Source organism: Temnothorax nylanderi, unplaced genomic scaffold (assembly GCF_030848795.1).
Source record: "Temnothorax nylanderi isolate EJ_2023f unplaced genomic scaffold, tnyl_v1.0 TNYL_tig0018_pilon, whole genome shotgun sequence".
Classification (NCBI taxonomy): Eukaryota; Metazoa; Arthropoda; class Insecta; order Hymenoptera; family Formicidae; genus Temnothorax; species Temnothorax nylanderi.
Window position 1 is genome coordinate 1,251,432 of NW_027249080.1, and position 24,678 is coordinate 1,276,109.

At 39.5% G+C, this 24,678-nt stretch overlaps 2 protein-coding genes across 2 annotated transcripts; one reads left to right on the forward strand and one right to left on the reverse strand.

Moving 5' to 3' along the window:
* Positions 1-577: 577 nt before the first annotated feature.
* On the reverse strand, positions 578-14,220 carry Np (serine protease notopleural). Its single transcript, XM_071699417.1, has 10 exons — positions 14,112-14,220; positions 10,008-10,330; positions 7,637-9,119; positions 5,721-5,864; positions 5,236-5,382; positions 4,192-4,268; positions 3,616-3,716; positions 2,845-3,116; positions 2,510-2,664; positions 578-2,196 (listed from the first exon to the last, which is right to left on the reverse strand). Exons 1-10 carry the CDS (start codon positions 14,218-14,220, stop codon positions 2,032-2,034), a joined length of 2,976 nt encoding a protein of 991 aa, XP_071555518.1. The 3' UTR covers positions 578-2,031.
* Positions 14,221-21,522: 7,302 nt separating this feature from the next.
* Positions 21,523-24,635, forward strand: LOC139768833 (neuropeptide Y-like). The gene is made up of 3 exons (XM_071699420.1): positions 21,523-21,656; positions 23,274-23,498; positions 23,855-24,635. Exons 2-3 carry the CDS (start codon positions 23,311-23,313, stop codon positions 24,093-24,095), a joined length of 429 nt encoding a protein of 142 aa, XP_071555521.1. The 5' UTR covers positions 21,523-21,656; positions 23,274-23,310; the 3' UTR covers positions 24,096-24,635.
* The last annotated feature ends 43 nt before the right edge of the window (positions 24,636-24,678 follow it).

Here is a 24,678-nt window from a genome sequence, read left to right on the forward strand (position 1 = left end):
TATAATATAATCTATGCATTTATAGATATAGATTTTTTTTATAAATTAAATTAAATAATATCTCGGTACATGTATCTCGATACATGTATACGGTACTAGTGCATTTGTCTGCCTGATTCTTTCGATTCGATCTAATTCAACTCACAATTTACGTAAAATCTATTCTCTAGATTAAAATGTATGTAATGAGTCGCTTGAGACGGCTCACAAACGAGCCATTGAGATTAATGAGCACGTTTTTACCATTAGCGCATCGTCAATTCGTTTTCACTTGAGACTATACTCAAGTAAGTACGAAGTGAAGTGCTCGTCATAGAAAGGAAGAGAATTTATGTCGGGCGATTTCCCTTCGTTTCTTCCCAGGATCAGTCGGGATAACTGGATATTCATGAGTTTCGAAGAATGTACTGAAATTCCCATTGGAATTCGCTGGGAATTACTATGTAAATTTATAACGAGCGGAACTGCATGTGATTGACGTCGGCATAGAATATTAAATCCCACTGACAGTTGCAATTTGATTATCGCAAGATATTGATAATAAATTGTTCCATAAACAATTAACAAATGATGCATATACGTCATGCATATCCATTATTTATTTTATCCGGTTTTTATCTTTTAAAATAATCGACAATTTTACATAATCTGAGAAGTTTGGAAACGATCTTTCTTTGATGCAGTGATTTTGGAATACTTGTTCATTCTGCGCTCGGCTATATTGCATATTTGAATTTATAAATATATAGACAGAGAAATTTAAATATTCCTGTATACGGCGGATCTACGTAAATCACGCAATTTTTGTGTCTAAAAAATATTTAGAGAGCTGATGAAGAGTTTGATACTTTTTTTTCATCGATAGGCAAAGTTATAAAAAATATGGATTTTTACAAGTCACATATATCCATGACGGTGTTTATGTTTTCGCTTCAAATATTTGTTGGTGATACCAAAGAATGTTTGTTATACCGCGTAACGACATTTACGTAAACACTTTTTGCGCAGACTGTGATTCAAAAACTTATTCTACTATATTTTTTTATGTATAAATACATATCTAGAAAATATGTAAATTCTGAATCACAGTAGCTTCACGATCGCTTTAAATGGTAGATGAGAAGATATATAAAATATTAAATTACAAACATTTTTGTGGACATCGAATACAAATTTCGATCCAAAACGAATTAAATAATTTTTTTGCTAAACTTATATATTAAATTAAATATATTGTGTTTTAATTTAGATTATTTTAATTTATTTGAATTTGAAATTAAAAATTATTTTCGAAAATGTGTGCGTGATTGAGTTGTAGCTGAGATTCAACACACAAATTAGCGTATTTTTGTCTATTATTAAATTAGTAACATATCCAATAGTTTCTTTTTAAATTTATTAATTAGCGTAATCACATGCATTTTTATATGCATTTAATAAATCAGGCTTTGAGCAAACTGAGCACATTAGAAAGAAATAATCAATATATGTTTGGTAAAAGGAGAAAACTTAAAAAATTAGTGCTGAACAGCATTTGTAGATATCTAAAAGAATAATTTACTTTAAAAAAGTGATTCCGTGTCCTGGAATTAACTATTTTAAATCGAGTGTAGATAAATGAATCTAAGTTGATCGAAAATTTCGATCCTTTGTCACAAAATCCGATGTGCTTATCACTGATATTCACAGTGTCTCCGATATCGCAAAACGATACCGCCCTTTGTCCCTTTACCGTATCGTTGTAACACGTTGGATTTGCCCGGGAAATCGCGTGTACATACGTCGCGGCTTCACACGCGAAAACCGAATCAGTGGCTCCACATGTCGTCCAAGTTCGCAACACGCGCACAGATCTCTGTGAATCCCCGCTGGGATCTTTTACTTTTTTTTTTCTACTAAATTGCACTTGGCTCACAGCTCCGGCAGATGGTGCCGTCCGTCCGCTTGGCGATCGTTACAAACGTCCGTAGGAGTCGACGCGACGTGAAAGCGCGAATTTCGAGCGCGGAGCACGCTCTTTCGCCGAGACGCTCAGAATTGCAGGATCTGATTGATCCATTCGCGAAACTCCGAGATACGCGTGTAAACGCCGGGCTGATTGGGCGCGGCGCAACCAATTCCCCAGCTGATGATCCCGGCAAGGACCCATCGCTTGTCTCGCGCTCTTTGGATGACCATCGGACCGCCGCTATCACCCTGACGAGAGTAGAAAAAGTGACAAGTTAGAATATATTATGTACAATATCGACAATAATGAATTCCTAGATAACTATAATGTTTAAAGTTGTAAAAGGCGTTTCAATCTTCTAGAGATATTTAAAAATATTTTTACTTTGACATAGCAATATGTGACCGTCAGAATTACCCGTAGCGAAATATATAAATTATATCTCAGTAGCAGTACTTATTTAATTATTCTAAATCTTGAAGAATTTAAACGAGAGAGAGAGAGAGCAAACGACGATTTTCTTGATTTAAACTTGAGTTAAAGCAAGAAACGAGAACTGACCTCGCAAGAGTCGAACCCGCCGTTTCTCCAACCGGCGCAGATAAATATGTGCGGAATGTGCTCGATGTAACCCGCGTTTCTGTACATCGCTTCGCATACGCTATTATTGATAACCGGTACTGCAACCTCCTGTAACACGGATGGTAGTGGCCCCTCTGCAAAGATAGATAAAAATATTCTCAAGCATCCGCACGATAATTTTAATAACAGTACTTCGTTAAAATCGTCTACAATTTTAGTACTGATTAACGCGTGTCAGATTAATTACGAGAATATAAAATGCAAGTCGTGTTGTTGTTGATTCTTTAATTAATTATGAATCTGCATTTTAATACCGTCGTAAAGTCTGCCCCAGCCAGTAACGTAGGCGGTACGACCAACGTAGGTTTCATCGTCGTCGGGCAGGCAAATCGGCAGAACGTTTGGTTGGAACGGCAGAAGAGGCTCGTAGAATCGCAATAGAGCGAGATCGTACTCGAAGGTACGCGCATCAAATTGTGGGTGGCTCGCCACAATTTGTACTCTTCTCTCTTGATATCCGTACGGCTCGTCTTCGTTCGACAAATCGTGTTCGCCGATCCTTAACAATAGGTCGCTAGGTGGTACGCTGCAAAATATATATCAGTGTTTTAACTTGACGGAAAATTCCATCCGGAAACAAAATTATTTGATTAGTGACAATCTTCCGTTACGTCTCAAATAATACTGTATCACTAAGAATGTTAAAAAAGTTTAGTGTTAAAAAGTTAAAAAGAATTCTGGCAAAGACATTGGAACGCAATGATGACAATATGAATAGTAAAATTCAGAAAAAATCTCGGAATTCTGATTTTTCTAAGAGTAACATGTGTGAAACTTCTTATGATGCTTTAGGACGACCATCCACGCGATGGTCTTGGTCGCTTCTCAAATATACTAGATGAGAAAATATTTATACAGGCGGAGATAATCTCTTTTCATCGCGCGGGAATATCATAAGCGCGTGCGTGTTGTCACGAGGACAGGCTTCGCGCTGCAACGTTAAAGAACGCCGCGGATGGGTTGAGATGATCGTGCGAGTGGGAGACAACTTGATTATGAGTGTCGCAGCCATGGCAAACACTTACCTTTCGACGCAGTGCGCCGCGGTAATAGCCCAGTTCTCGTTTAACAATGCCGCGCCACATTTGTGTAGATACGTCTGCGATCGCCATTGACGTAATGAGATCTGCAAGGAAATCCGCCACGTGAGGAAATCAATCGCCGTACGTCGCATCGTACGACGATCGATCTATGTACGCATTATCTCTAGTACGTAATAAAATGACTGTTGTCGTTAACGTGAAAGACCGTCATCACGATCATGTCTTCCTTCATATTTAAAATAATTTATTATTGCAATTGTGTTCGTTTACCAGACGATGGATTGAGTGACGATAAATTTTTATTTGTGATAGTCTTACAAAAATCAAATTTTACTATACTTCTTTTTAAATAATTTTTTAAATAACAGATCTAACATTAATTACTTTCAAGTAATCATCAGATTTGATTTAAATAAAACGTGACGGATAAGCATTCCAAAAGAACTGGATAATACACAACTATTTAGACAAGGTGAGCAAATAAAATGACAACGTGGCAAACGAATCGGTAGAGCGATCTGCGTAAATAGAAATTTCAATAATTATTTCGATGCTCACCTGCCAAGGCCATTTTCCGAAGGAGCTTCGGTCACCACCGACGATCTTGGGCTCCGGGAACAGTCTTCGTCCGCACACTGCAAGAATAAACATTGTCGAGTTAAATCGCATCAGTCCCAATTGGACGGTCATGTTGGAGAACGGACGCGCTGCGTTTGTTCGACTGGATGAACCGGTACCGTTGCGCGGATGCGTCGCTCACATAATTCTTTTGTCTGCCCGTAGGCGAAATTAGAATTTTTGTATCGACAATATTGCCTGCTTACTTGTGTGCGACACTCGGCGCGCATCGTATTGATTACGGGAAATTACTGGCGTTAAAATTTATGACTATACTACCATTATTTAAATTAAGTTGTACTATTGATTATGCAACTTAGATGATGGCAGCTTAGATAATGGCATATAAAGTGGTCGTTAATCCACAAATTATAGTGTTTGCTATATTGTAAGTAATCACACGCAATGCGATAATAATTATTTAAACAAAATATAAGCAGAAAATTATGTGGTGGTTTTAAAAATTGATTTATTTAAATTATAAAAAATGTGCAGAAGACTGGAACTGTCTCGATAACTGAAAATTGCAAAAACTTAACAGATGCTACGATGTGAAAATATTTTGCAAGAAAATCGCGAAATTCTACACGGACATATAAATCTTTTTCTTGTCACAATTGTCTTTTGCTTGTAAAATGTACACGTGCGATTTCTGCGCTAGAATTAATAGAGATGTCTGCCTTATCAAACGAGAAGTTTAATATTACCGCGAGGAGAAGATGAAAGCGTCGCTGTGCGACCAGAAGTTGGATTCATCTTCAGGATTTAACTGGAGCAAAATCGAATGGAATAACGTGAATTCCGACAGTGACCCGAATCCAGTTCCGCATTTCACCCGTCATTTTGTTTTTAGTCCCGAGACTAGTTCTAGTCGAGTAACGATTCGTTCCGGTCACCCAGTCTGGGAACGATCTAATTTCTTTTATTCATGCACGCTCTCGTCGTAATATTACACCGTAATTCATTCAGCATTTAGGTATTAACCTTGTTTGTAGTCTGACATATTGAGGGTCTCCATCGGTACCGGAAGTTCCGAGTCGATCGTAACGCTGGCGATCGTTGACAGCAAAGTGATCACCGTCGGTGTCTTCGTGGTGTCGGGGATGATAGTGCTCTCTGTTATCGGTTTGGCTGAAAATCCGAAGGATACTAGTTAATCAAGCATTGTTACATACCGCGTGAAAAAAAGAGCCACATAATTGTCTATAAAAAATTCGTATAAAATTGAAATTGCGTACTATTGCAAGAAGCTTCAATAGAAGGAAATTCTGAAACAGAGTGTTGTTGCAACACTCAAATTTATTGAGAACTTCCAGTTGATTTCTGTATTTCTGACTTCTTAGAAGATATTCCTTCCAAGTTGTTGCTCGTTTGCATGATTACGTTTGCCAACTCTTGAAAGTTCTTCGATCGCGAGCAAACTCGCGAACCACGGAGTGTTTCCAAAGGCTACAATTAATATACCTTACCAGAAGTCAAAGACTGTATAGTGGATTCCGCAACCGGTTCGGTCGTCGACTCTTGAGTCTGCGGTAACATTTCGGTGGTGGGCGACTGAATCATTATCCAACCATCCGGAGTCGTTATCGGCGACCAATCAGTTTCCGCTTGCTCTGCGAAGCGAACAAACGTAATAAGTACCAAACCTAATTAAATTTTAATTAATTGCAAATTTATGAACTAGAGAGCTATGATTCTTTTCCAGGGGAACCAGAAATAGATAACTTATCGCATTAGGTATAATTCGAGACTAAATTATCAAAATTGGATAAAAGCTCATCCAGCAGGATACTCCTTTGAACATGTATCGAAAAGAAAAAAATCAGGAGAATTTTTTCTTCAAGTTCGTGGACCTGCGTTTCTCAGAAAATGTTAGTTAGTTTCGGACAGATATATTATGCTAATTCGAGGCTGCGCGAACCGGTTTGATTCTTTAATTTAGGGTGGTCGAGAGAAGAGCGAATTCGTTCCGTTTTTTTCTCTTGCGAGGCGAATCATAGTTATTGGAAGATAATTCCAAGTCTTGCTCGCACGACGAGACAGATAGAGATACTAGAGTAAGGGAGAGATGACCGTAATTGCGTCGGCGGAGAGCCCGGGATGGCCGGTTTGTGAACCGTTACGACATTCTATCCCGACGATGTATCAAAGTGCTATTGGAGCAACGGCATGATCCACATAGCGTTTCTACACGATTATCTTTTCTAGGGTCCGAGGATCGACCTTGGCTCGCATCCACGATAAGTTCGGCTCATTCTGGTAGAATAAAGTAACCGTTTGTCGAATGAACGCATAACGCGGGACGGATTACCTACTTATATAGCTCGGCGTAACTCACTTTTGCGCTACATGTAATCAAGATGCAATTATATCGGTTAAAGAGGTGTGACGTCCTCTTGAGCTTGGCATGCAATATTCAATCGAAATAATTGTGTCGAATCTTATTAAAATCTTATTAAAATCTTATTAAAATAAACGTATACTTTGGAAACAGAAGGAAATATTTTTTTGAATCGTGAGCATGATATTAAAATGTGAAATAGAAAGATGTAAACTTATAAATAAATAAAAATAAAAATATGTAAAATAAAAATATAAATAAAAAACTTTCGCGCATCATTTACCGCGCGCTGGTTCTTAGTTAGCCCGGTTTATTCGTATGGATTATAAATAAATATTGCAAAAGGCAAAGAACGGAGAAATATAAAGAGGAAAAGTTCTTTATAGATATAATTTTATATTTAAAATAAACTTCATAAATTGTGAATCTAATCTTGATTTTCTAAGCCTTATAATACTCGAAAAAGTTATTTTAGTTCGTATTTGATTCTCTTTACTCAGTAAAATGAATTTTCATAGAATATTAAGTCCCTTTACACTTGGCAATAGGCAGTCGCGAATTTTATATATGCTCCCTTCGTCGGCATCGATCGACCCTTCGAGGAATTATCAGAAACGTGATTAGCAATCTTATTCGTTCTGCGTCTGTATGCTAACCAGTGAAATCGAAGAAAACAGACATTCACTGTGTAACGTGACGCCCTTGCCGTCAGTAGGAAATCATGATAGCGATCCACGTTGTATAGTACGGCACGCAGCATGCATCAAAACGCTGGGAATAGCGAAAGCCTTTGATTACTGTATAAATTCAATGTCTTTTGCTTTCGCTTTTCGTTTCAGATCGATGATATTAATAGTTAAAAATTCAAGATTTTCTTGCTTTCAATGTGGTGAGAACCAACGTTCAAAAAATTAACATGTTTTGATTAATATCACAATTAATTTCATATTATAGGTAAAAGGAGATATTGATAATGATATTACAAGTGATTTATAATATTCTGATATAGAAGATAGGAAAGAAATTTGATAATATTTTATTCACCTGATGATGTAGCTATCGTTGAAGTTGACGTTGACGAAGATGTTTCATTGGACGCCTTAGTCGAAACTTCATCGGAGTTGGAGCTCCACGTCACTAGTCCGGGCGAATATGTAGTCAACGGGATCTCCTCAAGGGTGTGATTAACATTCTGACCCTTCGTCGGAGGTACGTGGGTCGAGATGCTCTCGTTTCTAACGGTAAACGTGGATATTGAACTCGAGATACTTGTGGTGACCTCCACAATGCTGGACGTGTTTACAGGAACCTTCGTCAAAGGAGTTGGTTTTGTAGTGCTGGGTTTTGGTTTCGTAACTTCAACCGTTGAACTGACAGTTGACGTCAACGGTCTCGTTCTCTCCGTGGTTGTCGTGATGGTGGTGTATTCGGGTTTGGTGGTCTTCGTTGTTGTACTAGTGATCTTAGTGGGTTTCAATCTCGTCGTGGTCAACGACGATGGTTTAGTCGTGGTCGATTTCGTGATCGTTGTTCTAGCCGTTGTTGATCTAGGGGTGGTTGTCCTGATTGTCGATGACTTCGTTGTTGTTTTCGAGGTTGTCTTCGGTGTCGTCGTTTTTGTGATAGACACTTTCTGATCCGGACTCTTCGTCGTAATGGTGGTCTTCTGACTGCTCGAGCTCGTAACTGCCGTCGTTGCAGTCGACGGTCTAATCCCAGTGGAGGCTAAAGTACTCTCCGTTGCTCGATTGACTATGCTGGAAGATCCAATGCTGCTGAACGATCCGGAGGTTGAGTAAGGCCTGGTCGTTACCGGCAAAGTCGTGCCAAAGCTAGAATTCGTGAGAGGCTTCGAAGAGCTTGACGGTCTCTTCGTCAATGTACTGGGTTTCTTCGTAGTCACCACTGGACGTTTCGCTGTCACGGTGGTGGTAACAGTGCTAGGCCTCTTAGTGCTAGGCTTTCTCGTGGTCGTCTGAGTCAACGGTTTGACCGACGTTGTATTTCTCGGTGGGAATCTTGTCGAAGGCACCACTTTCTGCGTGGTGGTCGCGAGAACGTTCTTTATCGTAGTCGTGGTCGATTCGTATTGAATAATCGGCCTACGAGTAGTCGAGGAAAGTGGTTTCTGGGATGTCTGCACTGTTGGTCTCTGCGCTGTTGTCGTGGAAACAACAACAGGTTTCTTCGTAGTCGTTTTCGAAGATGTCGTGATGGTCGTCAGTTTTGTTACATTCACGGTGCTGGGTCGTAAGGTAGAGGCCAAAGTGGACGGTTTCGTAGGTTGTCTCGATGTACTTGGTGATATACTTGACAGAATATTTACAGTACTGTTGGTTTTCTTTAACAAGGCTTCCGTGCTAGGTCCGGCAGCGTTTTGCACGGTTTGGAATGTCGAGAGGCGAGTAGTCTGCGTGGTCGTTTCTATCGTCGTGATTGTTGGCTTCTTTGTCACGAACTTCGTGGTGTCTCTCATCGTATTTGCCGAAGTTTGCGTGCTTTGCGTATTCAAGAATGCAGATGTTGTCTATAAAATTATGAAATTATGAAATTAATTATTAATGTAGACGCAATATGATTCGATAAATTAATCTTCTAAAAGCAAGGTGGTCTGATTAATAGAATTAAATTATTTTTAATTAATTTATTAAATAAAAAATTAATCCATTTGCAGTCGTTTTCCATAAAGGAAATTAAAATTTTATGTATTGTGATATAGAATGCGGCATATATTATTAAAAAATACATTATTTAAATAAAGATTATCACATATATGAATTTTGAACGTTAATAAAAATAAACATTTTTATTCGGCCAGATTTGGTTTAATATACCAGTTCACAAAATGTGTATTCAAAAAATTGCAAGATTTCCGCGTGTTATATTCTTACACACATTACATGCTGATCATTAAGCTTTAACGAGCAACTTTCTTTCTTTAATCTATAAATCAATTGTGAGATCACGCGAGTTACTGTGCCTACTTCTCGATGATCTCACGCAGAGAAAGTTATTATAACATATCTAAAAGAACTGAGAAAAAATCTTGTCTCGGTCTTTCTCGCGTATCATAATCCAAGCTACTTCACTTTTTACCATTACTTACTGCTGTGTAAAAACTTATTTCTTTTCCTGAAATTAAAATTTACGAGAGATGAAATGAAATTACCGTAATCACGTACTATCTTAAATCAAAAAGGAACTTGAGTCATTTTTTTATCAGTACACATCTGCTTTATGAAATACCAAGTTCGCTGCGGATGATTTGACAGAGTAATAATTGCAAAGGACGTTACTTCGATCCCATCGAACCGCGTCTCTAGGAACTTCAAGCTGTCACACACGCTCATTTCTACTGACGCATGGCGAAACGTGCTAAGCCGACTCGCTGCTTCATTAGCGATCGTCTACTTGCCGTGATTTGCGAAGCCACGACTGGTTTCTTTTCATCGGTCGGCTTGGGCCTCGCGAAGTACTCCGGTATGCCGCTGCTCCCGATAGGCCTGTGGGTCGTGATGAACGGCCTTGGTGGCGACGGACCGTCGTCGATGCTATTGTCCTGCGGGAAGATGTCCGGCTCGTCGTCAATCTTGCAGCAGCTACCGAAGTAGAAGCGATCGATGCAGGTGCCAAGATGCGTGCCATTAGCCTTCGCACAGGTAAACGCGAACATGCACACACCGGTCTCACCGCTTCTGCGTGACACGCAGGGCAAGTGTCTGATGTTTCTTCCCGTGCCTGCAAGAACGAAGGAACAGCCATCATTACATTTATCAGTGACAAGTCGATTTCCGACCAAAACCTGAATGTCTTCTTTTTTTAAACACGTCCCTTTAAAAATGTTATTTATATTATTTTTTATATGTTGACGTTGTTTCTACAACGCCATCGGCACTTAATTCTTGATTTATGTGTTAGAAATTGTATTAATATCTTTTTACACAATATTCTTCTCTCTCATATAATGCCTCGTAAAGATAATTCGCCGGAACTTGCCGTCGCGATACCTCACGACGATACGCGATTCTCTCAGGCGATAGACAGGATTCTTCCATTCGGGAGATTATCTCACACGTTAATGCGAAAGTAAAGACTCCTTTACCGCGAGGAGAAAAACTCCCGTGAAATAAAACGTTGCGAAGTGATGCCTCGAGATGGAATTCCCCCTTTCCCCCCTGAATGGTCGTCAACGGTGGTTAGATAAACGCTTCCGTGTTCTCTGATCTCCTCCGAAGTGTATATCAACCTTCACCCGGTGTCTATAACTGTTCATTCACGATGTACGTTCCACATTCCCGCCCGTAACACTTCGCTCTCGTATCGTCGACGTATCTGCTTATAATTCTCTCTTATAATGATCTTGCCGACCGTTCAACTGCGATCCCTAAACCATGGGTGATGGGATACGCAGGACAGCGTAAACGGCGCATAATTGCGAAACTGAATCACGAAAAGAAAATACATTGAAAGTATGATGGATAGCTCTGGTGCAGCGAGATTATGACAAGCGACAATGTCAGGCGGACGAGTAAAGTGATAACTGTGATATATTAATACAGAAGTTATTAGCTTGTTGACAATATTTATCGAACTCGTTATAAGTTTACCAATATCATCTGTTGAACGTATCGGATCTTAAAACAGTTGTTGCCTTCGGTAAAAAAATTAAAGATCATGTGCATTAATCGGATAACAGGAATCTTTTCTGGGTCTTTAGTGCATTGTGCGTCGACCGAACGGAAAGTGGATAAACAAACAGATGTCACGTCAAATTTAAAAAGTCGAGAATATCAGAGGCGTATAACGGAATGACAGAAGTCTGCTTTGACAATGATTCATACGGTCGTGCGATACAGTTAGCCACGAAAGAGCAGCGCGCGTCAGAGGAGGATAAAGAATCTTGCTCTCCGCTCCGAAATAACACGTGAATTTTCAGATAAAAATAGATAATATTGTTGTATCAAGATTGCAAAGAATAGTAGTAACATTGTAGTAATGACTTAATTGAACCAATTTCTCAAAGAATGAGGTAAAACGTGTAAAGTTCATCAGTATGATCCAAGCAAAATGTCTTCGCGCGCAATTTGCGTGCAACGAACGTCGTCTTTGACTCTTAAAAAGCCTGACGGGATCGTAAATTTCATTAGGAATGGCCTCCAACTTGGATTCTCTCGCAATCACGATTTTATATCAACGATTGATTGTAAAACGCTAATGCGTGCACGGGGTATGCCGCATTATATCGGGGAACGAATTGATGTCAGGCGAGGCGAAGCATCTCGGTACCGTTAAGTTTCAATGTATGAGCTAGTTGCCCGACCCAAAAGTGGGTCACAGTCATAGCCTAATGTAACAGCCCGTTTCCCTCTAAGACACCTCACAATCTCTTGCTTTGCCTCTGACTTTTTTTCTCTCTCTTTCTCTCCCTCTTTCTCTCTCTTTCTCTCTCTTTCTCTCTTTTTTTCTCTCTCTTTCTCTCTTTCTCTTTCTCTTTCTCCCCGAGGTCTTTGGCCCAACGAAATCGCCATGTACATTCCAGGGTGCTCCGGCTTGGTATGATTAAACGAGCATACTTGACCCGAGATGCTTGGATGGACCAGGCGCGTTCTCGGTATAAACATGGAAAACCTGCGTGAACGGTATTCCCGGTATACTCTGTGTATATCGCGCCAAAGAAAGTGACAGATCACTTAGCATGATGAACGCGAGCCTTCACGTTGTCAAATAGCGCGCTACGTACGTTGAGTTTAGACGAGACTGCGGAGGGAGAAGATAGAGAGTTACGATATAAAATAGAAATTCGAGATGTCTATCACGAAATTAAATGTCTGATTGAGGTTTGCGCTTTATTTTAATTCGGCAAATCGGGCAACGCGCGAATTAATCAGTGGTAGCAAGGTTGACAGTTACAACCAGACTGACCGTAGTTTCCGTACTCCAAACTGGACGGGTCGTTAAAGCGTCATGGTTTTTCCGCGACTGTTTACTTTCTTTTGCCGGCTTGTCGGGTTGACGGACGTTTTGTGGCTAGTGAAAATCAACCGTAAAATTGTTTGCGGTCCCAGGCGGTGACGTTACCGGGTCAGTCGGTCAGTCTCGCTCGTCCAAAAAGTCCTGCGCGCCCAAGTCACCTTTCCGCGCGTAGAAAATGTGTGCTGGCGGAAGTGACGCGTTAGTTAGTCACCAGCATGAAAGAAAGTTGACGACGCTTTTGTATAGCTGGCGGAATTTCAAGCGGTACCACGCCATACGGCAGTGCGTAAGCGTGTGTGCGTGCGCGTGCACGCCTACACAATCGAGCGCAAAGAATTTCACTCGCGGCATAGCTCATTGTAGGAAAGTGTTTTATCTGATCGCGACAAACATCACACGGAAGTGTCGCAGAAGGAAGACCCGGTCGTTGTGAAAGCGATCCATATCACCGTCATACAATTGTCATGAAATTGCATTATCGCAGCTGCAAAAATGACGTTGTAAAATTAAGTTTATATAAGAATTGATTGTAATACGTATTGCATGTGTGTATGCGTGCTTTAATTGGAAGCAATAAAGTATGGAAGACAATGATCGGTTATCTTGCGAATTCCTGCCGCCCAATGGGAACGATCACGCGAAAATCGACGGAATCGGCAGGTGACGGGTACGGAAAAATCACTGTAAGTCACGCGGCTCGATGACCGTGGTTGACCCACTTCTACAGAAAACTGACCAGTCCGCCCACGTTCCGTTCGAACACGAATTCAAGGTAGGTTCAATGCCGCTGTACGACGGAGAGCAAACGCTTACGCACACGCATAGATCGGACCTCGCTGTGCCGGTTACTGGTATTTGTGTACCGATCCGTTACTCAGCTGACACACGGGGAAAATGCAACGAGCGTGAAAGAGCCAGCGGGACGAGCAGAGATATGTCGCCGGTCTGTAGGAATCGACTTAAGATTCCTGTCACAACTAGATCGATGTTTTAAGTTGTTAAATGTTTGCATTGCAATTCTAGAAAAACTGTTAGAAATGTTGATAGAAAATAATTTCTTTATATTATAAGAAATTCCCAAACAAATGCAAGAATATTTTTTTTCAAATTAAAACACTGCGGTCTGCAATGCTTACGTTGAGTGAGATTTTTGTTCGAAAATATGATATAAATAGATATTAGCGACGTAAATTTGTATCTCAAAATATCGATATAAGCAAATTGGATTAGCAACTTTAAACTGTCTAATATCGCCTGCAATCAATGACCATGCATAATTTTGAAAGAACGCAGCGAGATTATTTTGGTCGGTTAATTCGGTTACGTTCCCGATTATATAGCTAATTAAAGCTACTCATAATCGGAGGTCGACACGCTGGAGGTACCACGCAATTTCCGTAAGACGACGTAACGGCAACTTAATCAGCGAATTACGATTATTAGACACCGTGTATTACAGAGAAACTTTCCCAACTGCACCGATGCTATCTGGAAGAAAACTATTGATATCCTTCCCGCGAATAATAGAGCGATCTAAAGTACTTACTTCCTGGTTGAAATTGAGGAACATAGATCGGGCTGGCAATAACAACGGTGTAGATCAACACGTTGCCAATGATAACGGCGGCCCAGGCCTGTTTCCGCCGGTCGCACATCTGAAACACAGACGAAAAACCGGAAGAAATTAGATTTTATTTTTAGAAAGGCTAATCTTTTTCTTCTGAGATCTTTATTATCGCTATTTGCATCTCTCTTTCGTGTTATCGGTTATAACTCTTTCGTGAAGTAGCAAGAACAATAAAGTAAGGTAATCCACAAGATTATAATTCCTTATTTCAATGATTTGATCTTTATCTTTGACGAACATAATTAATGATTCATCCCCAAAACTTACAAAGCAGACCCGTTTATGCAATTCAGACACAATGCCGTGATCGTGACATTCGCGGCACGACGATAAATCTGGGAAGATTCTCACGAAGAACGGACGGGGTGAAGAACTGACTCTCCGTCTGGACGTAATTACATGATGTAATTGCGTTTGATTATAGCGAGACGTCAGTATGGTCATGACTACGCTTTAACGCTCATTCTCATAGCGACTCGCAGACGGCTCGTTTCAATTCGCCACCGGATGCTGCTTAGACGAACCACTTTCGACCGGCGTATCATTTACATCACTTATAATTACGGCGATAATTTCGGTGTGGATTAATGCCCTCGATGTCAGAGTGATATTCAAACACTTGACAAATCGTCTCGTTACACAGGGGTGCAACATATCTATCTTTCGCAAGAAATAGAACAAACAAACGGAAACACGTTAAACTGCAGGTGCATATCGCAGGCGCCAAGCATACCGAGTAAAATGGTTTCATGATGCAGAACTAAACACGAACGTTATGTAATTAATTGTGATTAATTGATTATTAAACACGATTTTCTCAGTAACGGCACATTCACATTCTGTTACTATCCTCAGAGTTGTAAAAACTGTTAACGAATAAATGATAAGGCGGAACCAATTGCTCATCGCGCGTGAAATTATATCTGGATTTAATTAGTTCAGGATTCATGTTTTTGTTTATCCGCGTAACACATTTGAAATGTGAGTAGATATATGTGTCCAACAGACTCTCCGAATCTGATTGAGAGTTAAATTGAAAATAAATAGTTATCTCATGGAGCACGATTAATTGTCACATTGTTCGATCTTTTCATAATTAGATAAGATTTGTTCGGTCGTCCAGAATGCTGATAGAAAAAAAATTCGGCAAAATAACTGATTGTAAGCTGCACAATGAAGTTTAATAATTTCAAAGTGGCACGAGACAGGGTCGCTTAATTTTTACACACTTTAGACTTAATGAGAGATGCCGGTTCGGTCAATGACCGAATTGCAAAAAATATTTGTTTCGCAAATGTATTTGGCAAGTCTGTCATCAACAAACAGAAGAAACAGAGAAGAAGAAAACATTTTTCCGATCTATCGGAAAAAGTATTCTTCAGGTGATTCGTTTCTGGATCACGAGATAGACATCGAGATTTCGTTTTCAATCTCTAAATCCTAGGACTTCGCATCTTCCTCTTCTTGGCTGTCATCTCAGGATATTAATCATTTACACAGTCATCAGCTATATGGTTATTCGATAAACGTAGTCGTGCAATCGGCGAGAGCCGGGTTACAGTTATTCGGAGGCAGGAATTTGGATGTAACGTTATACTTCGTCGAGCTCGAATCACGTAACAGTGAACGGCGATCATCTGTCGATGAACAAATCAATTTGCGCGTGTATTCCTTTATACATTGGAATCGATTGACCGTATCATTTACAACGGATTATTATTACATAATTTATAATTATGAATAAAAAATCGCTGTTATATCTATAATTTAATTTATTTGTATATTCTTAAATATTCAAAAAATTTTTATATTCTTCGAGAAAAAACTCCGACGCGTATTCTTATATTTTTTATATTTAACATATTTTGTATTTATATTTTATATTTTTTTAATTCAATACTCTCACTACATATAATGTAATTACACTTATAAATAATTTTATAGAATGTAATATTCTATAAATCTTATTGTGGTGACGAGAAATTACAGAATTTAATTATAGAAAACGATTGCTCAATCATATCGAGGATCGAGCATTTTTATATAGAATCACCGGTCTATCGCTGGCAAGAGAAAATGCAGTGACTTCATCCAGTATGTACAGTTCGCCACATCTTGAGAGAAAGAGAGAGGAAATAATAAAAACCGTTACAGTTATTTACAGGCAGGAATTTGGGTGGATAAAGTAACAAATAAATGTCGACGTGAGTTGGCTTGTGGCTCAGTGGTTAGGTCACTGATCCTCTCACTCGGTTTTTAAAATACTCGACGACTCGACAACGGTTTATACCTTGTGGTCGATGCATTTCTAATTAGTGGAAATGCGGTTTTTCTTTACTCGAAGTCTGAGTACACGATGCCCGTGCTAATTGACTAGAACAAAGCCTACATAATTCGACATAATGCTAGACGAGTTTCAATTGATTCGTTGAATAATGCTTGATTGTTAAATGTATGTGGACTTTCTCCTTCTAAGTTAAATAATTTAAGAATACTATTGTGCTTTGTCGAAAGCCATAATATGCACGTAACCATATTTTACAAGACAAGGGATTATTAATTTTAAAAAATAGACTCAATTTAATGATTTTTGCGATTTTATAGTAACATTTGTAATATAATGTAAAGTATCGAATATTATTACTTTTATCCCTTTGGTTTCCATTTTTACTTTTACCATAACTTTTAGGATATACAGTACCTCATCATATGAGTCTAAATATTCTTTTTTACATTATTAATTATACTTTTAGATATTTACGGAATTGATGCTCTCCTTGGCGCAAGAAAAAAAATTGCACATCCGCCGATGGCCTATCTTAATTGGCGGACGAAAGCGACGAGAACGCACGTGCGTGGCGTATACGCCCGTAGAAAAAGCTTTTGTCGTAACATAGCACTCGCGCGGTAACGGTACCTGCCACTTTCATTTGTACTCACGTATCTAAATGTGTGCGAGGCGCACATGTGGGTTGGCGCCGAGATACACTCTACGCGAAAATAAAACCATAAGTCTCAATTCTACGCGCTGCGAGAGCCGCTCCGCATTAAATGATTTCTTTTCAATGGATATAATATATTTACGAGCATATAAGATGTAGAGTGTACGTATAAAACCAGAGAGTTCAAACGACGCCGGTATCCTTCCGTGAAATCCACGGCTGGCATCCGTGAAAATTATTCAAGAACGTTACGAAACCACTTGACTGTACTTGTAAATCCGCTATCCGAATCTTAATCGAAATTCCACATGGGACCAATTAAGAGGAAACTGTTACTTCGATATTTAATCTGTAAATCCCTCTTCGTATCGCCTCTCGACGGATTTATGTTATAGATATTCCGCGGAAAACAATAACGCGTATTAAATATCAGCGATAATTCGTCCTAAAAAAGCATTTAACGACTATCTCGTCAAAATAAACAGATTTACTTGAGGAATACCGGAATTTTCTCAGGTAAATCCTCGTGAATTATGCATGAAGCTGCGTAAAATCGAGGCAGACATTAGTTTACACATATACGCGCGCACACGCGCGTGCCCGGCCACGTACGAATGAAATTCAGCTGAAACGAGCTAATATACCGCTATTCTAAGGAACATGCGGCTAACTTCGACAACGGATTTGCAATATGTCCCGCTCGTCGATACATACCGCAGCCGTATACACACATAAACCCCTGGATTGATTATTCGCAATAAACCGTGTTCATCAAGCGGATAATATTGGTGTGTACTAAAGTGCAGCTACCGTGGTCTGTTGTTCATGTTTTGCTTGGCTTAAGCTTAACCAAGTGTGGTTTGCGTGGTCTTTGTACTTCCGTTTCTCTCTTATTTAATTTTGTATTAAAAGGGATTTATTTATACAATCAACGTAGCCGACCTATCTTCAAGGCGGGTTATTTTTCATGAGAACAAGTACAACAGTAAATAACTAGCTATGTAAATAAAAAAGTAAATGATTAAATTTGTTCCGTAAATATTGTTACATATCATTAGTAACTGTTATCATTTGGTTCGTCTATAAATTCATTGATCGATTCGGAGTCGTATTTCGAAACAATTGGAGATATCAATAACTTTTTTAGCCAGAGTCTATTAAATATTGCAAAATATCATAAAAATACCGTAAGAATGATACATTCTTCGTTCTAGAGGAATTAAACGTCGATCTATCAATAGTTATCCACCAATAATCATCCGACCGCAGAAACGATAAAAAGCATTAATCGCCCCGGTGCCGACTCCGAGGATCAAGGACGAGAGACCGCAGAGGAAATCACCTGTTCGGCCAAGTTCAGTACCCATCTTGACTAAGAATCCCGCGGCAGCGCAGGAACCGTCAGTCGCGCGATCAAATCAATTTAATTATCCTGAATTATCCGCGAAGGTGCGTTGCCCTCTGACAAAAAACGATACCATCGACCATCGACCGTTGTAATCTCAACGAAGGTCACTCGCGCAAGAAAATATGGATGCTTCTTCATATCTCGAGACCTTGAGACAGAGCCGTAAGCATACCTTGACTGACACCGCTCGACAGACCGCCGCTGTTGCTTCTGCTTCTGATGAGACGTTGCTACAAAACTCCTTCAAGTTGTCAGATCGCACGGCGATGCATCATCTCTTCTTGATGATGTGATCGTTGAATTAGATTCTACGCGTTCCACGAGATCACCTGGATCACCTAGCGTCAGTCAGACCCAGATCTCGCACCCTCGATCGCGAATCCCCGGTGAACAGCTGCGGCCACGTGGTCGAAGCCTGTCGAGTGGTATCTCCCGCGCCCGGCGCCTCCCCGTCTCATCTGTGACCCTGCGACCTCCACGAGCTTCGAAGAACGCCCTTCGACCGACCTTGGGACACCCACTCGGCAGGCACGAGATATCATACGTCGCGTGCGACAGACAGGTTCGCGACGGAAACCCTCGGATGGGAAGAGGAGGATACCTCTCGGAGGTATACTCGGACTGGCAGCCGCCGGCTCGACCTGTTCGCCACGGCTGGCACCTATCGAACTGGTTTTGCTCGGTTCACGACTTCTGGATCAACCGATCCCCCGATCCAGGTGCTCGTTCGCAGGCTCGCTCCCCCTGCACGAAGAATCGGCAGGCCACGACGACACGCATCGGCCGAGCGCGCGCGCTCATTCGCGTCCTCGTGAGAGAGAGAAGTTAGCCCCCCCACAAGTAGGAGGTAAAGCCGAGTAGGTACAAACGACGGCAAGCTAAACTGCGGGACAGCCATGGATGGTAGACCGTGTCGGGGCCGGTGCTTTTCGTGCCGACGGGGACTCTAGCGTTCGGGCACTTCTCGAGGTGAGGTGGTGGCAATGACCGTTCTCTCCTACGTTCTTCTTCGTCTCCCTCGCGCGCCCGGAACGTCCCGACCTGCTCCTCCTTCTTCTCGACCCCTCTTCCTTCTACCTGTTGCAGAGGTTCCCTCTTGCCGCCAGCATTACCACCACCACCACCATCATCACCACCACCACCACTGAGACTTTAGCATCATCACTGTAGTTAGCTTCCTCTCCTGCTCGTGTGTTATTCCCTCACCCTTGGCTGCTTCTCCCGTCTTCCCCACTACGACCTCGTTGTCGCTGTTCGCAGGTCGGCGACGGATGGTCGCTCGTACTTCGTCGATGGTGTCTCCTTTATGTCAGTTCTTTTATTTTTTCTAATTTTTTTTACCTTTCCTTCCCGATCGCTCCTCGGATTCGTGATGTTTATTGGGAGATATAGCGATGTTTTCCTGCGAGCGCGATTTGATCATACAAACTAGGCAGGATCATGCTTTAACGAAGGCAAGCGCCAGTGATCCTTCGCAGTTTTAGACAGCAATGCGATAATTGGAATAACAATACGGTTAAAAACTGACCCGGCTTGAGGCTGTCTAAGCTTGAATTCTAAGCAGAATCTGGATTAGAGATTTTAATACAATATATATATATATTCCAATAATTGCACAGAAATTGTATTTGCAATTTTTCAAGACTAGCAGGATTTTCAGAAGATCATGCGGAAGTTCTTCGCAGCCAATCGCGGCAGACTTATTTCTTCGCAGAGCTTTTGCAGTGTCCTGCGAAGAAACATTGTTCCTAAAATTTGATGTCGTCGTAAATTTTCTTACCAAGATAGATGGTGGATGCGTGAAAGTCATGGGTGAAGAATCAGAGAAAAATCTATTTAGTTTTTCTACAGAGAAAAGTTTTCTTATCAAGTGCCTTCTGTTTGACCAAATTCAGTGGTCTCGATCGCGATCTTTTCCAAATGACATTAGCATTATTAAAGATTATACGGTTCTTAAATTTTCTTGTAAGATCTATAATATGCATCCTCCATCTCTTTCTGGCTCTACTCTTTTCATTCATTGTTACCTTATAATGATATTTGTTAACTGAGAAAGAAAGATATATATTTAAGAAAAATGTTCAAAATGATGAAAAAAGGCATGATATTTTCTCATATTGGTACAATGACTATTTAAATTAGGTATTGTTATAAAGTAACAGTATATCATAAAAGTGAATACTAAATACAAATTAAATATCTATCCGTAATATAATTTAAAATGATATAATATTGGCTGTACACTTTATACTAAAAGTTTTTTAATTAATTTTTCTAAATAGCAAAATAATTTAGTAAAGTAAATAAACACTATGTCCGTCATGGCCTATATACTTATATTTCTCTACGATTTACCTGCACCAGGTAAGTCTTTACCTGTAGAACCGTCACACAGTGAGTATTCATCGTCATATTTTCGGTTGTGATCGCAACTATTTAAAAAGGAATCGACTAACCAAATTTTCGAACTAATAATTATCGTAATGTTTCGTTAAGAAGTATGAGCCGATTAATAATATTAAATTTTACGCGTATTTTAATAAAATAGGAAGTAACAATTAGATATTAATATTAGTAGGTTGAATCGTGTCAAATAAATGATATTCTTGATATTCTTCGTATAAAAAATGCTGAAACAGCAATTTTAAAATTTATTGCGTTAATTTTACATAATCATGCTTCTGTTTAATAATTCTATTTAATATTATTTCCATATATTATTCTATTCACATGTATAATTCTACATCGTTCAGTTCTCGGATTCCTTGATCCTCGTCTGTGACGTGCTCTATGAGCAAAGGGTAGGATGACTAGTGGGGTTGGATCTCGAGGATTGGTTGCGGTTTATAGTCGAGGGGATGCGTCAGAGAGGGTATTTTCGCAGGTATATATACTCCTGTCGGCGGCGCAGCGGCCGATCCGAACTACTGAAACGTTCGCCGGTATATCCAGGAGATACACTAGGGTACCGCGAGAGTGAGAAAGAAATTGTAAGGTGTTAGTGAGTTGAGCGTTGACTTCCTTCAGGTGTGATATTTGCTCTCCTCGCTCGATTTACTATCTGACCCATATACACAATTATATAAATCGCTACGAAGATTTATTTACTAATCGGTGAGTCTTCTGTAACTCTATTGTAACTCTGTAACTTAGATCAATTTTTGACTGTTCATATATATTCTATTAATATTTTTGTCTATGTATTGGTGAACTTTAATTACAAAGTAGTCATACTTTAATACTAGAATAATACAGATTTTCTTTGCTGTGGAGAACAATTTATCGCAGAGTTGCCATTTCTCTCTCTTAGTGACATACGTGACTTAGTGATATAACTTCTAAATTACTGATATATTGTATTACAATCTTTCTAAAATTACAATTATATTTAAGCTAACGCAGTTTAAAACTTCAAATAGATACATCATTAATTAATATTGCTTTACTGCAATTAAGTTACTGACGAATAAAAATAGGCATTTTTCCATAATTTTGTAATATATTCAACATTTTTTATATAACGACTTATTCATGATTAATCTTGAAATTACACAAACACACAACATATTTTTATGCGATGGTACGTGTAGAGAAAATAGAAAATCTGTGTCACATGGTATTGTCCTAGGGCTGAGAATATATTAGGAACGTGCTAAAAAAATATAAAACTTGCTTCTTCACAAACAAGTATGATTTATAACAAATATAAATTTTATCGTACATATTGAACCGGCTTAACATGACTGGACAGCCAGTTGACCTTGTTAATTGAAACACAAGTGTTTCGTCGCGTATGGCGCCGTGAGTAAAAACATTTTATCGTGCGGTAATCAGTCAACGTGAAGAACGTGCCATTTAACAAAAGGACGTGCCGGAAAATCGAATTTCATGATTGATTCGATAGCTTCGTTATCGCTGTAATCGGTCGTAGTATTCGTATATAGTATAATCGTATTCATTAGAATGCGACGCAATGAATTTTACATATTCAGTGAAATTGCCTCGCGACTCCCCTTTTCCTCCCTTATTCGCGTTCGTGTGGCAGGTTTATCTCTTTACGAATTTATTCCGACGGTTTGCGCCAGCCTGTCGCTCATCGAGTCGATTCCATAAGCAAATTAAAATTAATACCGTGTCCTGTTCTTTGCCTAAATAATTTACTCATTCACAGATTAAATAATTCCATTTTGTTTTAAAGATTAAAATTGTGGTAAAGCAGTTTGGGTTTAAAATAGAAGGAATTTACGAAAAGAAAAAGGTTTCTGTATAAAATTCTGTATAAAAAAAGTATAAAAAAATATATCTTATGGTATAACAACTGTTTTGCACGGCATTCTTGAGGAACAAAGCATTTCTTAACATTTCTCGAAGAATTCTCCGACTGATTGAGAGAACCGGGGGTATGCGTTAATTTTGCACGTTAATTATCGAGGAACTTCGTCGCGTCTTTCTTACAAAGCGATCGCGTCGAAGCGAACCCGCAAGAAACTTGCAGTGCTTGATAACCCCCAGTTTTTTTGCAACTCTCGGAAGTGTATTACGCGTGAAGAAACTTTTGATTGTATTCCTTTGATGTTCATCGCGTGTAAAACGGAAAATTTCGCCGCGGCGAGGAAAGGAAAAAACGATTCATCGCTCTACCGTGGGCGTGGGTTTACGATCGTACACGTCAATTTCAAAGCCACGTCGTCTTCCAGCTCATCTTTTTGCGTACAAGTTTTGCCATATCAGTTGCAGTCACTGAGACTACTACTTGAAACTGTTCGAAATGCGGACACAGATGAATCTGGTTCGTTTCTTCTGGTGCTTGTCCGTTGTCGCCGTTATCGGAATGACGATTGCCTGTGCCGAGCCCATGGCTAGATTGACCAGATCGGAGGATATCGGCTCAGACGATCAGCTAAAGAGATACACCGATTATGTTAGAAATTATTATTCCACGTTCGGGAAAGCGAGGTAATTACGAGCCTTTGATACCTATCTTTCATGTTATAAATCAGTGGACGATAAAGTTGCTTCAAATGTAGCTATATAAATCAGTACACGATATGTATGCATGGTAATAGTTTCACAAATATCTTAAATTAAAGCAAGTTTCGCACGGAATAAATAACAGATAATTATTACATGCAATTATGCTAAAGGAATATATACATGCGCGAAATACTAGTGGCCTCAATAAATAGCTAATAATAAAAAATTCTCTTGAAACCTAAAAGAAGGGACATAAAGATAATCTGACTGTGTACATAATTATGAAAACAGAATTACCACATAGTATAGAAATTAAGAATACCGACAATCACGCGTAGGCATGGCAAACGAAGTGATGCTGCGCCGGTGATGGAACTGAATGCCACTTGGAAGACTTTAAAGATGATACAGGATGCGCAGAGGCAACAGCAAAGGCAAGAAAACATCAGGCAGAACAGAGACCAAGTCCTGCTCCGCGACTTTCCGAGTTCGGACACCGACGAGTATACGTCGTACGACGCTACACGATCCGTCTCTCTTCCGGATATAATCAGCAATTATTACAACGATGTACAATAAACATGTCACGTCCTCCTCCCTTTCCTTATATCGAGATTAATTTCCTCTCGACATTGGAATAACACGAAGTTCTCTATCGTCCCGACTAATCATAACGCTTATCGATGTCAAGTTTCGTTTTCTTCTCTTTTTAGTTTAATTTAACGAATATCTCATCGATATATAGATAAAGATGAGAATATGCTTGAAGATAACAAAGAGCGATGTCAAGGCGATGTATTACAATTTCTCGTCAAGGTACTTGGAAATGTTTAAATTTAAAATTAATGCCTGAGATAATGCTTCAAATTATATAAATTATATAATATGAATCGATGTACCACATTTATAATCGTATTTAACCTTGCATAAATTTAAATTTAACTTGTGCATAAAAATTCTTTACGATACTTAAACTATATAATAAAGATGAATTGGACTTAAATCTACTTTAACAGACTATAATTTGACCGATGTATAAAGGAGAAATAACGGAAAATTATAACTCATTAATTTATTATATATACCTATAGCAGTATTAATTAAAAAGTGAACACAATAGCTTTCAGTAATTATAAGTTATAATATATTATGGCGCCACTGT

Coding starts and splice junctions, on each gene's coding strand:
- Np (XM_071699417.1), bottom strand. CDS start 14,220: ATGTGCGACCGGCGGAAACAGGCCTGGGCCGCCGTTATCATTGGCAAC. Junction 5,383..5,720: donor TATACAGTCTTTGACTTCTG/GTAAGGTATATT, acceptor TCGGATTTTCAG/CCAAACCGATAACAGAGAGC. Junction 4,269..5,235: donor TATGTCAGACTACAAACAAG/GTTAATACCTAA, acceptor TTATTCTTGCAG/TGTGCGGACGAAGACTGTTC.
- LOC139768833 (XM_071699420.1), top strand. CDS start 23,311: ATGCGGACACAGATGAATCTGGTTCGTTTCTTCTGGTGCTTGTCCGTT. Junction 23,499..23,854: donor TCCACGTTCGGGAAAGCGAG/GTAATTACGAGC, acceptor AATCACGCGTAG/GCATGGCAAACGAAGTGATG.